This window comes from Astatotilapia calliptera, chromosome 18, assembly GCF_900246225.1.
Source record: "Astatotilapia calliptera chromosome 18, fAstCal1.2, whole genome shotgun sequence".
NCBI classification, from domain to species: Eukaryota; Metazoa; Chordata; class Actinopteri; order Cichliformes; family Cichlidae; genus Astatotilapia; species Astatotilapia calliptera.
In genome coordinates, this window is record NC_039319.1 from 33,752,353 (window position 1) to 33,773,940 (window position 21,588).

The 21,588-nt window shown below is 36.7% G+C and overlaps 1 protein-coding gene and 1 long non-coding RNA gene across 2 annotated transcripts; both read right to left on the bottom strand.

Moving 5' to 3' along the window:
* Positions 1–13,829: 13,829 nt before the first annotated feature.
* Positions 13,830–15,739, bottom strand: LOC113011193 (uncharacterized). Its single transcript, XR_003270482.1, has 3 exons — positions 15,631–15,739; positions 14,963–15,079; positions 13,830–14,457 (listed from the first exon to the last, which is right to left on the bottom strand). It is a non-coding gene; the product is annotated as an uncharacterized LOC113011193 (long non-coding RNA).
* Positions 15,740–15,788: 49 nt separating this feature from the next.
* On the bottom strand, positions 15,789–18,587 carry LOC113011243 (uncharacterized). Its single transcript, XM_026150689.1, has 2 exons — positions 17,791–18,587; positions 15,789–16,022 (listed from the first exon to the last, which is right to left on the bottom strand). The coding sequence occupies exons 1-2, from the start codon at positions 18,499–18,501 to the stop codon at positions 15,825–15,827; spliced, it is 909 nt and encodes a 302-aa protein (XP_026006474.1). The 5' UTR covers positions 18,502–18,587; the 3' UTR covers positions 15,789–15,824.
* Positions 18,588–21,588: the final 3,001 nt, after the last annotated feature.

The following is a 21,588-nucleotide window of genomic DNA, read 5'->3' on the forward strand; positions in this document are numbered from 1 at the left end:
TGTTGCCAATGCCTAGTGACCTCATCACACTCAGGTTTGTAGGCTGCTGTCAACCACAATCCCGTGGCTGTGTTTTGAATTCTTCAAATTTGTTTTTCATACCTGCATGAAGGAAAAGACTTGAAGTGATGGCGGTCATCTGTACATATAAGTCTTAGAACAAAGGAAGCCATCAAATACTGTACATTTTATTTTATGCATAACTTCAATAAACACTTCAATAAAAAAAAAGAATTCTTTGAATTTGAATAGTTTGAACGGATGGTGGATATTTAGCTTGATTTGTTGTTGCTGTGCCACATGTTGCCCATTGTTTCCAATGATCTTTTTAGCCTTTTTAAAATAGTTGCAGTGGCACACCCATGTTACTTTGTTTTATAACTTTAACCCATTTGTTGAATGTGTTTCAGCATTTTCACTCATTTATTTTGTAGGTTACAACAACAACAACAATCTTTATTTATAGAGCACATTTAAAAGCCTTGGGCATACCAAAGTGCTTTACATAAAACAATAAAAAATAAAACAATTCAATTGTACTTTCACATTGTCTGTGTTAAAAAAAAAAACCCATGGTGTTTCATTTCTGTGAGGCTTGGGCTTTGTCCTTTGTGTGTTTTGTCCTTAGGGGCCACCTCACATAAAGTTGTCACCCACAGCACGCCCATGCTTGTCAGAAGGCAAGTGGCAGAACAAAGAGCCATATGAAACATCAGGTGGTGACTTCTGCACTAGCTCAGGGGTTACATACGTGACCTTGGAGGAACTCTGAGATGCTTTCTTTGCTCAAAGAAAATCACTCCCAAACTGCTCTTTTCTTTTTGCCTGCACTGCTTTCCTTACTCTTTGAATCACAAAGCACAGCCTTGATTGTTGAATATTCTTTCACACACCACTGATTTCTCGCCAGTATACTCGCTGTCACACTTCTTTCTGCCTCCTTTTCTCCACTCTGTCTGTTATTTTCCACCAATCTCACCCTCTGTTTTCTTTATTGCTAGAAACATAGATTGTTTTTGAAGAAAGTCAGCTCAGATCAAAAATATGTATTTTAAATAAATCCAAAAAAGCAGGTCACTCAAAAAAAAAAAATAGTAGAAATGAGCTTAAAATATGCTTCCAAAAAAGTAACATTTGAATTTTTGGTTTTGTCTGTTTTTAACCACTTGATTTACTTGTATTTAAATATATGTAGGTATATTTATTGGAATGCTTGCCCATTTCAATCACTTTCTTGTCTCTTCTGATGAAATTGTTTTATTAGTTAAAGCACATTTGATAAAGGACTGTTTGCCAAGAGAGAGGTGATTAACTCAATATTAAATAGCTTTCGTAGCTGAGGGATGAAGCACAACTAAAACAACACATTATACTGTATGTAAATATATGTATGGAATAGGCTAATTCAGTTCATGTTACATTATGGAAATTTGATTGTTTTCGAAAACGTGACTGAACTTAGTTGTGGGCCCAAACTAGCGTGATTAATGTGCTCCATGAAACACCAAAATGCAAATACATAAAAATATCCCATTGCTTTCACATATGAACTACTTCAAATCAAGCGATGTGATGTAATGCAGGGATTCCTATTTCCTTCTATTCAGAGCTAGCAAAGTTAGTAAACATGAGGCAGACAATCAACAATTTGATTGATTTTCAGATCAAACGCTTTTTTTACACTTTGCTAATATTAGCTTACACATGTATTTTGAGTGCTACCTAATGGCGCAGTCGCACAAATCAAAACAACCTCCTTGTATTGATTTTTTTAAAATTTTATTAATACTTTTGCTTTCAGAGCTCGATTGCAAGTAGGTGTTTAAGGTTGTGTGTAACAACAGAAGGAGTAGACTGAGTAACTAAGGACACTGCTTATTCATACTGTAGCAACTTGTCAATTGTAAGACAGTTCCACCCTGAAATATATACTGCTGTATTGTACTTTGTGACTGTAACAGGAAATAATTTACAAAATTATTATTACAGTGTATTCAGTAACATTTAAAACTATCAACAGAGACCATAAATTCATCACGGTGTGAGGAATTAATTTTTTGACATAGACTTCTATCTGCTCCTTAAGTCTGACTTCATCAGTCATATCTAGGACAAACTGAAGTATTTCTAAAAGACTAAAAGTTGCAGCTCTGTTATACCTTTGAACCTATGGATAAATTTATCATTGAAATATTAGGTTCAATTGTAATTATGTAGCGCCAAGTCACAATACCTCAAGGTATTTGATAATGAAAGTTAAAGACACTACAATAATAACTATAAAAACTAAACAGTAGTGCTATTTTGGAGGGTTGGTTGAGTTGGGTTAGTTGACATATAACATTGTCATAGCAGGTGGTTGGTTACAGAGCTGGAAGATGCATGATGAAGGCTAAATTGTTTTCAGTAAAAGTTCATGTTGCGTGTCCAAAGACAAGTTTCATCATTTAGCAGGAGTATGCCATAGATGGTTATAAAATACGACACAAAAGAATACAACATGCTATAAATAAGAACCCAGAAAGAAGGTTGGTATGTTATTACTTAACAAAGAAGTGGATTTCTCTCTATAAATGCAGGAGCTGCTCCCCTACTGGCCATTAGAGAGAATGCAGGTTTGAGGCACTTCTGGCATAAGTTTTGAGGCCTGAAAAAAAAAGTTATCTCACAGTATATACAAAGAAAGCTCTCCTTATGTGTTAATTCTTGACAATAATGGCACAGACAAAGAGGACGTCTGTGATGTTACTGCACCAACAACAGTGTTTATTGGAAGTAGAATACTTTTATATATCTCTGTTTCAAAATTATGCCGTCAGTGTTAATCTCGTTAAAATGACGTTAACGCCATAACGACAAAAATCTCCGTTAGCGAGTTAGCACGGATCACCCTATGCGTGGGGTGAGCTAACGCATTAACAAGCTAACCGCACTAACACGGATATTTGCAGCGTTAATGCGGTTTTGGCATTAACGTCATTTTAACGAGATTAACACTGACAGCACTAATTTAAATGTTTAATTTTAAGAATTTAAAAACATGACCATAAACATTTCCGAGCCTTAATTGATTATTGCCTTAACCATCATTAGGAACTTTAGATTTTCAGCTATAATGAAGCAATCTTTTCAATTCAAACCATGACCTTTCTCTTGTGTCTATATGCAGACACTTCTGACCTTAAATGTATTTGACTGACAGGACAGCAAATGGTTCTTTTGTATTTGTACTATATTTTAGAAGGTGTGGATAAACAATTCATTCAATTCATTTATTATTTATTATTTATATAGCGCTTTTCACAGATAAAAATCACAAAGTGCTTTATAACACAAGAAATGGAAATATAAAACAATGTAACAGTAAAGAAAATAGCAATGTAAAACAATAAAAACAACATAAGAGGAAATTAATAAAATGCTTTTCAAAATTAAAATTTCTTCAGCTGTTTTTTAAAAGAATCAATGGAGTCCGTGCAGCTTAGAGACAGTGGAAGAGAATGCCACTCCCTGAAAGGCCCATCACCACGAGTTTTAAAACGACTGCGCGGTACCACCAGCAGTCTGTGATCTAATGACCTTAAAGCTCGAGAAGATGAAAAAGTGTGTGAAGCCAAATTACTGTACCAAACCCCACGGTACCACTGTCATAAAAGGTAGTTAAAAAACACCCATACTGCAAGAACTTTATTTTTAAAGCAGTTTTAAACAGCAACAGCACACAAACTGGTAACAAAAATGAATAAATACACTGAAGACAATTGAAAATATATAAAAACAACACATGTAAAGGTAACTATCATTAAAATAAAGACAGCTAAAATAAATGTCTGACATTGGATGTCAGGCCACAGGCTACGTCTACATGTACACAGGTATTTTTGAAAATGCTGCTTTTTCTATGCGTTTGGGCCTTGTTTGGCCCAAATTGCTGTTATTTCGCAAATAAATGCATTTTTAATAGAAAGTACAATAAAATAGCAGCTTACATTCAATGCATTCATGCTTTTTAGGACATTTTTAGACTTCTGGTGTTTTCTTAGTTTATTCTAAATTTCTCTGCTTATTCAGGACCTCCAATGTCAGGGAAATTCAGATAAAAAGAAATGTGCTGTATACAAAGGCTGATAAATCTATTCAAACTTGCTGTGCATGCATGAGGAGGATTTTCATCAGCAGCAGGCCACACTGCTGATTGCTGATGAGAAGCGTCTGAAGTTGACCAACCATATGTCAGCCAACTCCCTGCTGGTGACCTTCAGCTTGCAGCTGATGAGATGTTCACTATGTTGTATTTTTTTTACAGCCTCTAAGCTTTATCAGTGATGAAGCCTTTAAATATAAAACTGCAATAAACGTACAGTAGTGCCTGGTTATTTTTTTTATTTTTTTTTTGTAAATTTACAGTAATTATAAATAGTTTGAACACCAAGCAGCCATAATCTTGCTTATTTAAGTCAAATTCATCTGAAGACAAGACAAAAATAATAAATTAACATCACAGGATACCTTTAACTGTATGGACAACATTTCTGGTGTCTAATTATCCCTTTTAGCAGTGTTTGTCAAGTCTGGCTGTGTATGACGGGTAGGAGTTGGACCTGAATGCAGGATTTGTAAACAAAGGTTAAACTGAAAAGCAGTTTTTATTGTTGAACTTAAACATATTGCAAAATAATGCAAAATAAGTGAAAAACAAGAAACCAAATCGTCAAAGAGGAAAAACTGCAAGAGATGACATGACAAAGAGCAGAAAGAAAACTGAAGACTTGCAAATACACATATCACCCACATGGAAAAGATGTATATAAATCTTATAAAGTTTGTATCTGTCTTGTGTGAAACTTGAAAAGCATATAAGAGTGAAAACAGATATAAGATTCCTTGAAAAATTATATAACGAAACGTGTATGTTTTGGATACTTACTAAAACAATATATGAAAGTAATGAGAAAGTGGCCACTTTCATGAGTAAATCATATAAGCCTTATATGATTCACTATATGAAGTAGGCCATATCTTATGCAAGTCTTTTATAAGTTTTTTCTATTTCTTTTAGATATGAGCAGGTAATTAAGGCTAGAGGAACAGCCAGGGGAAAAAAGACAGGCTAACAAAATGTGGGGAAGCAAAACTAAACACAACAAGCATGAGGCAAGGGACTATTTAGATAAAACAGGAAATATAAACACTGAGAAATTAACACATACAAACTTGAACACGACAAAAAGGTAAACAAACATGGTGGCATGAGAGACTTCAAGGAAACAAACAGACAAATACAAAAGACAAAGCAAAGACAAAAGGAGCCATAACTAAACTAGAGACATAAAATAAGATCATGACAGTGACAGTGTTGGATTTCACGTCTCCTTTAATAAATGAACAAATGAAAATTCTTTAGAAAGCTTACAAAATATCATCATCCTGATGTCCAGCTTGAACCTTCGATATTTTCATTAGTATTAGCATTGCATTGCAGAGCTACAAGCATTTCACCTCATGTCATACTGTGTATGGTTGTGTGTGTGACAAATAAAATTTGAATTTGATTTGAATTTAGTGACATCTACCAAACTCATACTGAAGTAATGATTACAAACAAAGGACTGAATGGACTTCTACTGAGATAACAAAATGCTGAGGCTGTTATACAAGAGTCGGGGCCACCTTTAAATTGGTAAGAACGCTGTTTTGTTTGATTTTGTTATTCTTGCTTCCTGAGTACTGTATGTTTTTAGTTTTGAGGTTGCATACAGTTGACACTTGAGACTTTGTTATTGTTCTTATGGCATGCTACCTGTTAATAAGGGGAACCTGCTTAGTAGAGGTGGGCGGATCGATAGTAACAATACCAATGATGGTATTGGTATTGGATCTATACTATGGTGACAGGGTCGATTTCTTTCTATCCTCTAAGTTCAGCATGTAGCCCACTCAATTGGGTTAAATTATTTCAAGGTTCAAGGTTCTTTATTGGTCACATGCATAGTTGTACAAGTATAACACACAGTGAAATATACCCTGACACGCTCCTCGACTTGTGCAAAAAAAAGGGGGAGAACATTATATATACTAGAAAAAGTTGCATTTCCTGCGAAAATGCAGTGTGAATGCCTTGCAGTGGAATCTGAAAACAGCAGAAGAAGGAGAACAATCTGCTGAAAAGAGCTGAAGAAGCTGAAGTTTGTGGTGAAAACAGCTGACGAATTCGGAATTTGTGCTGAAAAGAGGTGAAAAACTGAAAATGTTCATAACATTTAAGCGTTCACGTTAGTGGAAGGTCTTTTGGATTTTATGTTTTTGAAAGCTTTCTCAAAATTTCTGACAATTATCTCAATATTTTGGAAAAACAAAGTAAAGTTTTAACTTCTAATTGAATTATTTCTAATTAAAAATTTCTACAAATTTCCCAGATGATTATCTCAGTAATTAATAAAAACACGACACATTTTTTGTAGCCAAGTGAATGCATTTCACTTTCGTAGGTTAGAGCATTTTAAGACAATTTTAAAAAAGAATCAGTATCCATATGTTTTATGAAATGTTGCATGACATGTAATCATTATATTTTTGCTATAAACCTATAATTAAAAAAAAAAAATTGAAACCATGTTACTGGAGATGATTTCTACTGGAATACTCAAATAATTAACAATATAATTTTCAGGAGCTCTAGTTTTAAGAGTTCTTTGAAATGTTGTGCATTACACGTAGATGATAAAATAAATAGTCTTATCCTTTTTCTATCCATGTACATGTGATAGTTGTCGTTTTCTGTGTCTGTCTGTGTCCTCTGTGCTGTAACTTTACATCATGTTGCCAGCCTTTGATTGAAACCTTCCTTCCCCAGCCATCAAATGCTCAGGAAACATCCTATCGGAGTCTACACTTTCAGATCCTTACAACACCTCAGAGACACCTCAAAGATTTCTCAGACCTTTTTTTTGAGCCTCGAAATGAGAGATGTCCAATAACAGAAGTCCCATTGCCTGTCCTTGTTAAATTACATACAATAGCTAGAGCACCTGTGTCAGGTCAACTTGTGCTCTTCTATTTCTTATTTTATTATTTTTAAGGCAGTAGTGTAAGCAGCTCTCTCTACTCCCTGCCCTCGGGACTTAAAGATGATGAGTCATTTCTTGTGCCCTCCCATTTTATGCCTGCTCCCTTATTTCTGACATTAGAAGCTCATTGTGTTGCTTTTCACAGCCGTAGTTATCTCTGGTCTCCCTTTTTGAATGAATTGAGTTCATTTCGCAGCTCTTTCACTCTCTCCTCTTTTTATCATCTTTCTCTTGTCCCTTTAGGTTGCTGGAACCTTGTCTTTCTACTATCACACTCACTTCTACTTTCTTCTCTTCTCTTTTCATTTCATTTTTATTGTTGCTCTCTGTTAAGTTTTCTCTTCTTGCTTTTCATTTTCATCTCCTCAGCAGCTGGGGCAATAGATGCGGTCAGCGGAATTACTTATTGTGTATGATTTTTTTCTTATATTAAAAAAATAGACCTAAATGTGTTCACTGGCCATCATACTGACACAAGTGAAACTGATTAAACAAAGCAAATAGCATTAGCATGCTGACATGCTCATAAGACCTCCTGTCTGCAGTAATTTCATGGCATTCCCATTTGATAAGATTTTAGATGAACACTGGTTTACCTGAAGCCATGCTACTAGTTGTACAGGATTTTCACAACACTAAGATTTCAAACAAAAACTCTAATTTAAAATGTGTCTACTTATTTTTTCTTTACATACTTTTTCCCTGTAACCCACATGTAACATTGAGATGTAGCGTGGCATTTCGTGTGGGAGAGTTTGCACGGAGCCCCGCAGGGGACATGGGAGAAAAAAAAATTCAGACGGACTTTTGCGAGATCTCGCAAAAGTTTTGCGAGATCCCGAGTTTGTTTTGTGAGATCTCGCAAAAGTCTGTACCATACACCTCCAAATCAGCACTGAAACCTTAGAAACAACCACAGAGATGGAGGACACACACCCATTTGAGCGATTCATCGATTTTTACTTTGAGCTTGGACTAAACTATAAAGACATTAAAACTGTGCTTTGCAGTAGACACAGTTTCCATATAAGCGAAAGACATCTGAAGAGAGTTCTTAGCGCAAGGGGACACACTCGCCACAAAGCGTACTCTGACCTGGCCGTCTTGGTTGAATTTATAGACAACCAATTGCAGTACTCTGGGCAGCTTCACGGATACCGATGGATGTACGCTAAATGCAGGGCACATGGACTACGCGTGAGGGAAGAGGATGTGCGCTTGGTTTTGAAGGAGCTGGATCCCCGAGGCGTCGCACTGAGGCAGGCAAGACGTTTCAGGCGAAGGAACTATTTTTCAAAAGGGCCGAATTTCATCTGGCACAATGCATACACAACAAATAGTAATCCGAAAGTGATCGGGGGGTATTACATAGAAGCGGTGCAGCGTTTAAAGGGCTGCCCTAGAGTTGTGAGGGGCGATCTTGGAACTGAAAATGGCCATGTTAGAGACTTTCAGCGTTTCCTTGTGCCCGTGGCTCCTAACGACACCCTTGAGAGTTACTTGGAGGGAGCAAGTACCGCCAATCAAAGGATTGAATACTGGTGGCGTTTTCTTCGCAGCCAGTGTCTGGAGTTCTGGTTATCCTTATTTGCAGACATCAGAGACAACGGGTACTTTGATGGTGGGTTTCTGTACAAAAACCTCCTTCAGTTTTGTTTCATGGGACTCACCCAGGTGAGTTAATAAAATATGTTTTGTTGAGTGTATGGATGCATGCGTGTGTGAGTGAGAGATAAAGAAAACTGAGGAAGTGATAGAGAGGTAATACACTAAGTATTGTGAGAGATGAGACCTGTGCCAGGTTTAGGGAATGGAGAGACTTGCAGGAAGAAAGAGACAAGACAGGGAGAAGCGGTTGAGAGGAGCAGAGAGTAAATGAAATGAAAAATTGTGTAAATACTATAATTTAGGTTCAAGCAATTGGCCGCCTTAAGGAAGAGCTCAACAACCAAGACTACAGTAACATCTATGTTGAAGATGTTGACATGGCATATGAAAATTTCTTATCTATAATATTAACTATTTACAATTTGGAATTATTTCGATTGTGATATCAAAATAACTTACAAATACAAAATACGCTGATCAGTGACATAAAACAAATTGATTATTATGAGGGGAGTAGATGAGCCAAGCAGGTAGTAATAAGACTAATAGTACTAATGTAAGATAACACAGCATAACAGTAACCGTAGTTAGTGTGTGAAACACTTGTACAGATGACATTAGGTAAAGTACATGATTACAAAAATGCACATGATTGTTTAAAAATAATAAATTGCATAAATATAAGAAACCTTCCTCTCAGTGAGTGAGTTGTCTCATCGTGATTTGCGTATATGTATATAAGTACATGCGATCGCATTTCTTAAATTTCTGTATTCTTTGGATGAGGATGAGCTGGATGACACTGCACAGGTTTGGAATACACACTCCATCAGGCCATCAACAAACATCAATATCCCCAGTGGTCGACCTAATGTAATGTATACATTACCTGAGCTCTACAGGACAAGAGACTTCCTTTGCCCCACTGAAGAAGAACATGTTGAAATGTGTAAAACTGAGTGTGTTTTTTGACTGACCAAACCATGTGACCCCGATGTATATGAACTGTGCAATATCATCATGACTGAGTCCCATCTGACTCCACCAACAGACCCATATCAGGCTGTGAACTTGTACATGCATTTAAGAGAGAACATCATGGCATTAGTGTAAATTGGATACACTGCAGCAGAGAACATTTCTCAAAATTGACCTGTGCTATATGTGAGAAAGCTAACTTCTGGATGTTAAACAGACTGTAAACTGTAAGCTTTCTAGTACACAGTTATTTATGAGAATATCTTATATAGAAATATTTATTGTTGTGTTCCAGGAGGGTCAGTGAACTAAAGTACACAGCAAATTCAAAAGTGTTAAATTTTTTGGTGTTAATAGTCTCCTTGCAAAAGTAGAGTTAATTTTACTCTAAGTAGAGTCACATTCTTTTAATGTAACTCTGAGGTGTAAAATGATAGTAGTTAAAATCGAGTGTTAAAAATGAGTGTTTCTATGTCAAATCTGGAGGTGTTACAATGGAAACATTAACTCTTGACCTCTCAACTCTGAACTCCTAGAGGGGCTATGACACCAATAGAGTAAATTCACAGACTCCGCCCCCAGCACGGCTCCAATCGAAGCCGAAGTGAAGCCGTTTCAGAACATTTTGCTCTACATATTTGAGTTGTTTGCCATGCTTGGTAAGTCATTTTTTCAAAGATTGTTTCAATTATTATTATTATGAGCTTTTACTTCTGTGGCTCTTTGGAGTTGAGACAAAGCTGTGTGAAAGGCATTAGCCATGTTGCTCGGTGATAGCATAATATTCTGTTTTAGCTAGCTGAAAGGTATTGTTTGCGGGCAAATACCACAGCCTTGAAAAAAGCTTGCATGTGAATTTTCAGTCAAACCTTTGGTCAAATACACCTAAAACAATGTCTAGAATGTGAAATGTTGGTATAATGGTGCTATACACTGCTAAACACTCTAAAATGACATCCTGTACTTGTGTACAACTTAGCTTAGAGAATAACTTCACAAGGCAACTAATTAAACACAAGGCTGCTACACAGTGTATAGCTGTTTCAGGCTTGAAGCCTGAAAATGATCGCCCATAAAAAAACAAAAACAAAAAAAAAACGAGCAAACAGCAGTAGCAGGCGTCCTGACTGGATTCTACGTTAGCATAGATCCCTCCAGAGTTTTGTGCACACGGTTTAGGTAAAAATCAAAAAGGTTGAGGTTTTACATTTAGTTCAGTATTACCTGTTGCCTGTGTCTTTGTCTTTTGGGAAAATACTTTACACAAGTAATGGCTCAAAGAGGATTCCTTTTTTTTTTTTTTTACTGTGCTGCAATTGTTTACTGGATTATTTGTGCCATTAATTAGTGTCAACTAATTTTTATTCAATCTCCGCAACCATGTCAGACCTTTTGATAAACAAAATTCTAATGAAAGTGAGAACATGTACACTGTTACATCTTTCAGAAAATGTTTTGAAATTGTGGTGCACAGTTCAGAATAAATGTTTTTCAAAAACCATTGCATCTTTTTAGTAAATGTTTATTTCCAAAAGAAATTTCTAGAAGTTCAGAACAGTAAAATTCCCGCTTTTTAGAATGAATTAGAAGATAACTCTTACATAGTTAAACTAAAATACTCTTTGAGAGTTAATATATAAACTCTTAACACCAAGTGTTAAATTATCAACTCCAGACAGATTTGGTGTTTAACACTAAATCAGAGTTAACGTACCAACTCTCCAAAAAGAGTTAAATTAACACTCTCTGGTGTGGACCCATATAGACACTTTAATAGTGTTGAAATCAAATCTGACAGTGTTAATTTGGACATGCTGGATTTGCTGTGTAGTCTCTGCCTGTTAATGATATTCTGAGTGTTCTTTAGCACAAAAACATTGTAATGTTCTGTCAAATGTTATCAAGTTCTATGTCTGTGTATTACTTCGAATTACTTTAACTGTGTATTTGGCTTGATACATGGATCAAAACATAAGACACATCTTAATTTAATGTGTTAGGAGTTTTAATGTACAGTGTTTACTCAGATAATGGTGGTTTATGTTGAGTATTTTGTAATAATTTTTAAATGGTGAGTTGTTTTTTATTTACACCATCTCTATTTGTTAATGATGGGAATGTTTAGTTGTTGATGTTGGCTAGAATACAGTTTAAAATTGAAGAGATATTCTATTATGCCTTGTTGCTTTATATATATTATAACGCCAACTGTCACACTGGCAGGCTACATGAAATGGTACTAAGGGGCATCATAATCTGAGAGGGGGCACCTTGGCATTTTTCTGAACTCAAGTTTCTCTGGCTAAAAATATAATTATTTCATGTCATTTTTGCTTCTTTTTCTTTAACTATTTATTCTGATTCCAGAAGAGCTTTAGTTTTCTAATGTTGGTTAAACAAAACTGAAAAAATAAAGAACTAAATTGAGACCTTTTGAACTCTTAGAATTTCTAATAGATATAAACATTCTTTTTTTGGTCACTGAATTTATCTGAAGCTTATTTTATCAGTTGAATAACAAATTCTTTGCACCCACCTGTTCTGTTGATGAACAGCAATTTCATTCGAATGCTATTTTTGCAAAACTCACCACTTCTGAAAGGATGATATGTGTTGTTGAACTACCGGACAAATAAACTGAAATCTAATCAATTTCTAATTTTTTTTTTGGACTATGTAGTACAGACAACTAAAAAATTGCAAATGACAAAAGCATATCGACAACATCTGTGTATTGACTGCCTGTGTTCCCAGGCACTTTAATTTCAGAGAAGGGTAGACAGAAGTGCATAATCTGTCAAAAATGTAGCAATATTTTATAATTAACCATATATACTATTTAATCTAATTAGAAATCCTGGCCTACAATCTTGTTTATCCAAGAAACTGTTAAATCTGATTATCATTGCTTGTTAATTTGTAATTATATAAGACAGTATAAAGAATTGTAAATCATCTGTATGTCACATTATGGCAAAGTCCTTTCAAAAAAAATAACTTGTGATGGCAAAATGCTTTTTAACAAAACAACTAGTAAACATTTTGGAAGCTAATCAAGGGAAAATAGGACTTATTGTTACAAGATGATGTTTATAGGCCACATCAGCTTTAAGAATTTGTCATTATCATTCACTTTCAATAACTTTTTTCGCAACCATAGTGACATTCTTTACTAATATTAATGGACTTTTCACCCTAAAATCAAATTTACACATTTTTCTGTTCGCTAGCTGTAGTATTCCTTAATCCACATTGTTTTAGTGTGAGTTGCCCAATTTTAGAGATATTGACTGTACAAGCCTACCCTTCTCTTGTTTCACGTGGTACTTAATGCTTAGTAGCAATGTCTTTATGTAGACCTTATGTAGCTTCATGTAGTTTTTCAACAAGGAAGAGATCTCTACAGCTAATATTTCCCAAAACTAGGCAACTCACGACAAAACATTCTAGATGGATAAACAGCAAGCCAATGTGTGTCACTGCAGGGTATGCAGGTGTGTTGAGAGAACGTACCCAAAAGCAGACAAGGAGAGAGAGAGGACACTGAACTTAAAACAAAAGCGAGCCTTTATTCTGGCTGATGGCAGGAGTAAAAGAAAACAATGACAATGTGTACAGCAAATTTTGATGTGATCTGTCCCTCTAATGCTAAACACAAACCTTGTTTTCAACAGAAGTTAAAGATGCGGTCATTTTCAAAGAATTTTAAACAATAAAGAGTCCTTGTGAAATCTGAGCTAACATACAACTAAACCATCAGAAAATTAAATTTGTGACTGCTTGTTATACGGCTGAATATATCAAATGCTTCAATGACAAAATGAAACAAGACAGAATTTATGAACTCAAGGATAATCATACAAATAACAATTACAGCTGTAACCATTAGTACACTCATCAAGTTCAAATGATGTCCATTTCAAAGTAATTGCTGGAAAGGACATTGTCGAACTCTGTGCGAAATTCAGGATAAGAACTGTAAGTGCATGGCACTTTAAGGGTAGCTCCACAGGTGTGAGCAACAGGCCTTCTGTTGAGCCCAGTTTCAGCATTAAAGCACACCAAAATTTTGTCAACACATATCACAGAAGATCCTGTGCAGAAGCGCAGGATTTTTTCAGCTTTGGTTTCATCAGCGTTTTTAACATAACGCTGAAGATGGTTAAACTTTGGCTCTTGGAGAATGGCCTTATGAGCCATTGTTTCAATGGCAGGCTGCATGTTGTTCTTAGGTGGTAGGAAGTGGGAACCCATCCTTGTAAAAGGTCAAGCAGGTCCTCTTCATCATTTTCATCCATTGTGCCTTGGAGAGCCTTCTCAACAGCTGATCTCTCAACAGGAGGGAGATAGTTGAGAAACGATGTCTACATCAACTGAGTCCATTCCGTGGATGCAAGCTAAAATGAAAGCCCTTGACAGCCTCACTGGAAAGACACCGTGGTCTAGTAAGCCTTTCACCCATATCTGCCCAACTGCTTGCCATTCAGCCTCACTAAAGTCTGGCCTCAAGCCTTGGAACTCGTTCATTTTCACCTTCACACTGTTCCAAAAATTGCTCCCAAAATGCAGTGTAAACCTCCCTTGACACCCCAGCATCATCAACAGCATTTTCATTTACAAAGTTCATCTTTAAAGTCTCATTCAGAATGCGACTGTCCATAAATACAGCCAAAAGATCATCAACAACTTTTATCCTGCGAATTGATACATGTAGGGGGCTCTGTGGCTCTCCTGAATTTGATGGGGAAAGTTGGTTGCTTGAATCTAAAGGCAAACCTTGTGCGATGAAATTCAGTCCATGGTCCTGAGTAAAAGACAAAACATGCACATTCCATAAGAAATGCAAATGAATTGTACAGATTACACAATATCAATGTTCTGAAAAAGTTTGAAATTTATTTGTCTAATTTTAGTGGGCTGTATATTCCCAAACCATGGTTGCACTGACAATTTATCTATAACATTAATATTGTGGCCTGATGGATGTCCTTGTATGCCTACAGAAAATTATACAAGTGTTCTTTACATGTATGAGAAGACTCCTGTGCAAAATAGGTAGAGAACACAATAGTGACACCAAAACAATGTCTCACTGCTGTGTTATGTAAATAATTTTATTTCAAGACTAAATTTCCTGTTTAATCTTATCTTAATGTAAAACACTGGAATTTTCTCTGTCAACTGACAATATCCTTTTAATTCAAATGGACCCACAAACTGCCATATCCTCCGAAAATAGCATGAAATTTTGGCATCTCTACAGTATGTAAAGGTAGGTGTTTATGGTTGCCTGAATTGATCCATGTTACCTGTGCAATCTGGGGTGCTTCCTCCTGTATTGACTGCATATGGGGTGTGGGCAAGCCATTAGCTGAAGACAATGGTAGCAGGAAACCATCCATAGGTAATCCATTTGTGTCGGCATTCTGAGAAGGCAGTATGGCATTAATTGACAACAGACACCTTAATCCTTCAAGATTAGAAGACTCTTCTTCAATCTTCTACCTTGGCCTATTCCAAATCATGAATGTTCTTAAAAAGTCTGCAAAATATGTCAATAGGTCTTAAGAAATAGAACAAAAATACACCTCTTTATTTTCAGCCTACATGTCTCACTTACAAGAGTAAAAAAACATATTACAGTGGAATTCCACATGTTTTTATCATATCTTCATGTACTTCTTACTACTTAAAATGTTGTATTATTGCTGCAAAAAAATCAAGTTTTAAACAAACAAGAGATGAATTCTGATTAATAGAAATCGAGCAAGTGTTTCACAGTACTGTAGGTTATTTCTTTTAAGATCCAAAAGAATATTACAGAAAATAACACACATGCTTAAATTTTGTCCAAGCAGGAATGCATGATCAGCTTTTTTTAAATCAGAACTATGCAAGTTACTGAATTTGATTATTAATAAATTTCCATATTTTGTCACACTTAAACCATATCAACCACAACTGTCCATGGTCTTACCTGTCTGAGATCCTCACTGTTGACATAATTCAGGGTTATCACGACTGTGTCATCACCATCTGCTCTGACAAGATCCTCTTCAGGATTCCATACAACCGTATCCGCTTCGTCTATGTGTGGAAAACGAAATTCAAAATCTTCTGGAAGTTTGTCCCAGGACTCTAGTTTGAAGGATTTGTTAGGAACTATACTGGTCAGATCAATAATTTCAGAGCAGTGGTCAGGGAAATCATGATCACTTGAGTCAGTCTGCTGCCGCTTCCCACGACAGTGTTTTTAATGTCTGTTGGGGTTGAATGCATATGATGGGATTTTCCTGGACTTTGTGTTGTCACTGCCTCACAGAGTGATTTCAGTTTTTTTGGATTGTGTTCCATCTGGAAATTGTGAATCTGTGAACCAGAAAACAAACACAAGACAGAAACGAAAATAATTCAATTATTTTTTCAGCAGCCAGTCATTTTGTACATGTTAATGAATACAAAGCTGTAAGTCTTTCACAGATGTATTAAATGTACCTTACCATACAAGTCAACAACAAATTCCTGGAATAATTTCATCCTACAGAAGTGCAAATATTCGTAGATGTACATAAAGCACTTGAATAAGACAACTCTTTATTGCAGTTACACAGTCATACCTAGTACAATAGTACAACAAAATTAGAAAATGTCGCATGTTACCACCGAGCACTACTAAACACAACAAAATACAGTAACTTTAAAGTGATCATTATTTGTAATTAGAGATGGACCGATCCGATATTACGTATCGGTATCGGTCCGATACTGACCTAAATTACTGGATCGGATATCGGAGAAAAATAAAAAATGTAATCCGATCCATTAAATATCACGAAAGCACCTCACAAAACTTGCAACACGCCGTAACTCACCTCAGAACGTTAGCACGTCGGAGCAGTATGCATCACGTGATAGAGCGGCTGTGGCATGCGGGACCTGTGGTCTGGATAGCATTTGGAGCTTCGCTAGCAACCCGGCATTTCATCTCCGACAAAATTATCCCCGAGAGAAGTAAAGCAAGTGTGTAAGTCCATCTCTGAATGTTTGTAAAGCATTCCTGCGTTAAGCTTAACAAACGATATATGGAGCGACTGCCTCTTCTTGCTGCTACTTCAATCATGAAACTGATTAATGATCAGCTTGATCGGCTTTTCTGTCGCGAGTCTGTCTCTCTTGTTTGTTTTTGGCCCACTTTGCACCAGAAAGAGGAAACCAGCGGATAAACAACAGCAGCACATTTAAGCTTGATAAGCTGTTGTTAGAATTTATTTAATATTACTTTCTACACCAGGATCTTTTTCTACGTAGCTGACGCTGGTAACTGTGCAGGGGCGGATCTAGCAAAGTTTAGCCAGGGGGGCCGATAGGGCATTAACAGGGAAAAGGGGGCACAAAGACATACCTTTCTTTCTTATTCTCATTTAAAATGTCTAGCTTTTAATAAATAATTATCTGACACCCAAAGTTTTAATTTGATGTAAAATGAATAGAAGTCAATTACTGTATATAGTGACTATTAAGTCTAATATAAATACCCTAGTAAGCTATAGTACTTTTTCCTTTGGAAAGGTACCATCTGTGCAGTCTGCAATTTTGTTGAAGAAAGATGTTGAATCTATTTAATATTTCTTGAAAAATAATTGATTTCTGTGCATTTTTTTTTCACACTGCATCAAATTAAGGTTGATTACGTCGATTAAGCATCATGAGGGGGAGTGTGAGGGGTGGTTCCCTATTTTTTATTTATTTATTTTTGTTGTTGCTGGGAGTTGGAACCCTATTAGTTAGGTTGCTTAATATTTACGCTAAGTACTCTTTAAAATACCAGAAGAGGGAGGATGGTGTAGGTTTAAGTTTATTAGATTGATCAGTATTGCTGAACTATTAAATTTTTTTTTTTGCATACAGGTATAACAGAATAGCTTTAGGGTAGTTATTGTTTTAAACTTGAGTATGAACTTATACAAAATGCAGCAAGATATTTAAAAAACAGTTTTGTTGATTAAAAAACACTACATTGGATTCATATCGGTATCGGCAGATATCCAAATTTATGATATCGGTATCGGTATCGGACATAAAAAAGTGGTATCGTGCCATCTCTATTTGTAATAATAACTTTCTTATTTTAACAAACCTGTTTGCCAGTGTCACTGTCAGATGAATCCCCATGTTCAAGTAGATCTGGGACAAAATCATCTGTCTCACTGTCAAATCCAAGTAATGTCACCGGTGAATCTTCTTCAGTTATGCTGACAGAAAAATCCTCTTCAGATGAGGACTGAACTGTTAACGGTGTTTCATCTTTCGTGCAAATGTAAAATCTCAGGAGCTTCAATTTGGTTTGTTCATAAAGTTTGCCAACAGTGTCATCTAAAGCAATCGGATTTCTTTTAAAATCACAGACATCAATGACAAAGTCTTCAACTCTCCCTTTTGGTGAGTACCCATCTGGAAAAAACAGGTCCTTTCCCATTTCCAAAATCTTAGCTACAGTTGTAGTTTTTTCCACAGTTGCACGTCTTGTTCCTCCACCATTTCTGGTTCTCACTTGACGGTACTCATTACTGCTTAAATGAAGCCATCCGATTTCTATTTTTCTGCAGGTCTTCTCTCCTGCAGTATTTAAATGTCTTGCCATCCCTTCACTTTGCTTGTGGAACACACCTGATGAACCACACAGCACTCCTTTGGTTTTTGATCTTACTTTCCGTGCCGCAATTTTATCTCTTAGGTTCTGCAGAAGAGTCTCTTTATCTGTGCTGTACTTAGTTTGTTGACAGAAGGACTGGACAGCTACTCTGTCACCATATGTCCTTATGTATTTTGCCATTTGTCCATCAGTCATGACGGACAGCACTGCCTTATCCACCTGCAGACATAAAACATTAGAGAAATGCTATTAATATACTTTTATTCTAGGAAGCCACACTAGCACACATGGAATACTAACTGTATTAGAATAGAGTTCTTAATCACTGTTCATGATCATTATCAAAAGTTACTCTGTCAACTTCTATCTTATTACTTTACTGTTGTTGTGTTAGTATTGGTATCGGACATAAAAAAGTGGTATCGTGCCATCTCTAATATAAATATCTACTACTATTACTATACTGATACCGATATCATAAATTTGGATATCTGTCGATACCGATATGAATCCGATATAGTGTTTTTTAATCGACAAAACTGTTTTTTTAAATATCTTGCTGCATTTGCTGCACTATATACAGTCAATTACTGTATATAGTGACTTAATAGTCACTATATACAGTAATTGACTTCTATTCATTTTACATCAAATTAAAACTTTGGGTGTCAGATAATTATTTATTAAAAGCTAGACATTTTAAATGAGAATAAGAAAGAAAAGTATGTCTTTGTGCCCCCTTTTCCCTGTTAATGCCCTATCGGCCCCCCTGGCAAAACTGTGCTAGATCCGCCCCTGCACAGTTACCAGCGTCAGCTACGTAGAAAAAGATCCTGGTGTAGAAATTAATATTAAATAAATTCTAACAACAGCTTATCAAGCTTAAATGTGCTGCGTTGTTTATCCACTGGTTTCCTCTTTCTGGTGCAAAGTGGGCCAAAAACAAACAAGAGAGACAGACTCGCGACAGAAAAGCCGATCAGCTGATCATTAATCAGTTTCATGATTGAAGTAGCAGCAAGAAGAGGCAGTCGCTCCATATATCGTTTGTTAAGCTTAACGCAGGAATGCTTTACAAACATTCAGAGATGGACTTACACACTTGCTTTACTTCTCTCGGGGATAATTTTGTCGGAGATGAAATGCCGGGTTGCTAGCGAAGCTCCAAATGCTATCCAGACCACAGGTCCCGCATGCCACAGCCGCTCTATCACGTGATGCATACTGCTCCGACGTGCTAACGTTCTGAGGTGAGTTACGGCGTGTTGCAAGTTTTGTGAGGTGCTTTCGTGATATTTAATGGATCGGATTACATTTTTTATTTTTCTCCGATATCCGATCCAGTAATTTAGGTCAGTATCGGACCGATACCGATACGTAATATCGGATCGGTCCATCTCTAATTTATATACTACGTTACTAAAAAATATTTTGCTAGTAAGGTATAAGTAAGGTAAGTTCCACCACCAAGTATTTTGTGCCATGGTGTCCATGTTACCATGGTAATGGCACAGCCAGATAACAACATCCAAATTCATGGGCTGCAACCTCTTTTTTTTTTTTTAACTTTATTTATCACATTGTCCAAATTCATGGGCTGCATCCTCCTGAGGACCCTTTAGTAGACCGATTATGTCACAGCGATGCGCCGAAGGCTATCCAAATTCGTAGACTCCTTTTTTTTTTTTATTTGCACAGAAATGTACAACAATTATGGCAATCTCTACAAAGATTCTATTTTAAATTCGTAAACTCCTCCGAATGCAGCGGACAAATGCGTCCTCCTTTTCACCGATTTTTTTTTTTTAATTATTGAACTTTATTAAGAAACAGTATACAGAACATGTATACAACCAGAACAAAATTAACATATGCCAGGGGGTGTAATACAAAGAATTACAAACATTCACTTTTCACCGAATTTGAAGGATGGGTTGGGTGTGTGCTTTGTGGCCCACCATATCCCAGAATTCAAAGTGCGGCCCAGCCAAACTCCAGTTTCCGGTAATGGCAGCCGCTAATAAGTTTTTTAAATTGACCGTTATTAATCTTTCTGGGTCACAAAATAAACTTTTAACATATTTCAGGGGAGAACGTGGGTGTATAAACTTGAAATATCTGCTCGGTTTATCAAGATATCGCATATTTGCAAAAGTGCTTCGACGTTTTCCTTGAGGTCTGTTACCCACCAGCTCAATAGGTAGCCGAGAGCTCAAGGGTCACTAAAGCCGCGGAGAACGGCACAACTCCCGGCACATTATTTTCAGATCACCACGGACTTTTGCTACTCAGGCTAAACGTAATATATAAAACACTTAGACATCCTAAAAATGTTAATGTTTGGCTTTTTTCAGTGTTTCATTTGTTCGTGAGTAAAACGGTTTGGCTGAGATTAAAGTTATTACATTAAATTCCATCCATCCATCCATCTTCATCCGCTTTATCCGAGGCCGGGTTGCGGGGGCAGCAGCCTAAGCAAAGAGGCCCAGACCTCCCTCTCCCCAGCCACCTCCTCCAGCTTATCCAGGGGAACTCCAAGGCGTTCCCAGGCCAGCCGAGAGATATAATCTCTCCAGCGTGTCCTGGGCCTGCCCCGGGGCCTCCTCCCGGTGGGACATGCCTGGAACACCTCACCCAGGAGGCGCCCAGGGGGCATCCTTGTCAGATGCCCGAACCACCTCAACTGGCTCCTTTCGATGTGGACCAGCAGCAGCTCTACTCTAGTGATGGTAAATTTGATTCTTTTTACTGAATCGAGTGTTAATGAGTCACTCACCAAAGTGAATCGGGTGTTTTGAGTCATTTGATTCACTGAGTCAATTGATCAGAGAGTGCAAAAATTTTACATTTTCACTCAAACTTAATTTGTTTCCCTTTTCATGTAAATCCCACTGCTAAGATGAATGATTAAAAAAAAACCCAAAACAACTATTTTATAGAGAAAAAAAAGAGCAAAAACATTTCTAAAATTAAGCAATTTCCTATCCAAATTGCTTAATAAACATTTATTTTGTTTATTTTTATTTTATTAGTATTTTCCTTAAGTGTGTCAAATATATATTTTCTCATCTAAATGTCCACTGCGCTATGAGCCAGGGGGCGGTAATGCGCCTTAACATTGGTTGCCAACCAAGAAGAAGAAGAAGCTGTGAGCCAGGAGGGAGGGGGTGAGTGAGTGATTCGCGCGCTCGCTCGCTCTATGATTCAGCACAGGAGGGAGGGGGTTAGTGAGTGAGTGACTCGTTCGCTCGCTCTATGATTCAGCACAGGAGGGAGGGGGTG

What these genes read in the sequence shown, in the direction of transcription:
- LOC113011243 (XM_026150689.1), bottom strand. Translation starts at nt 18,501, where the DNA reads ATGACTGATGGACAAATGGCAAAATACATAAGGACATATGGTGACAGA. An exon ending in ACAGTGACACTGGCAAACAG is followed by an intron (nt 16,023 to 17,790) that starts GTTTGTTAAAAT and finishes TCTGGTTCACAG; the next exon opens with ATTCACAATTTCCAGATGGA.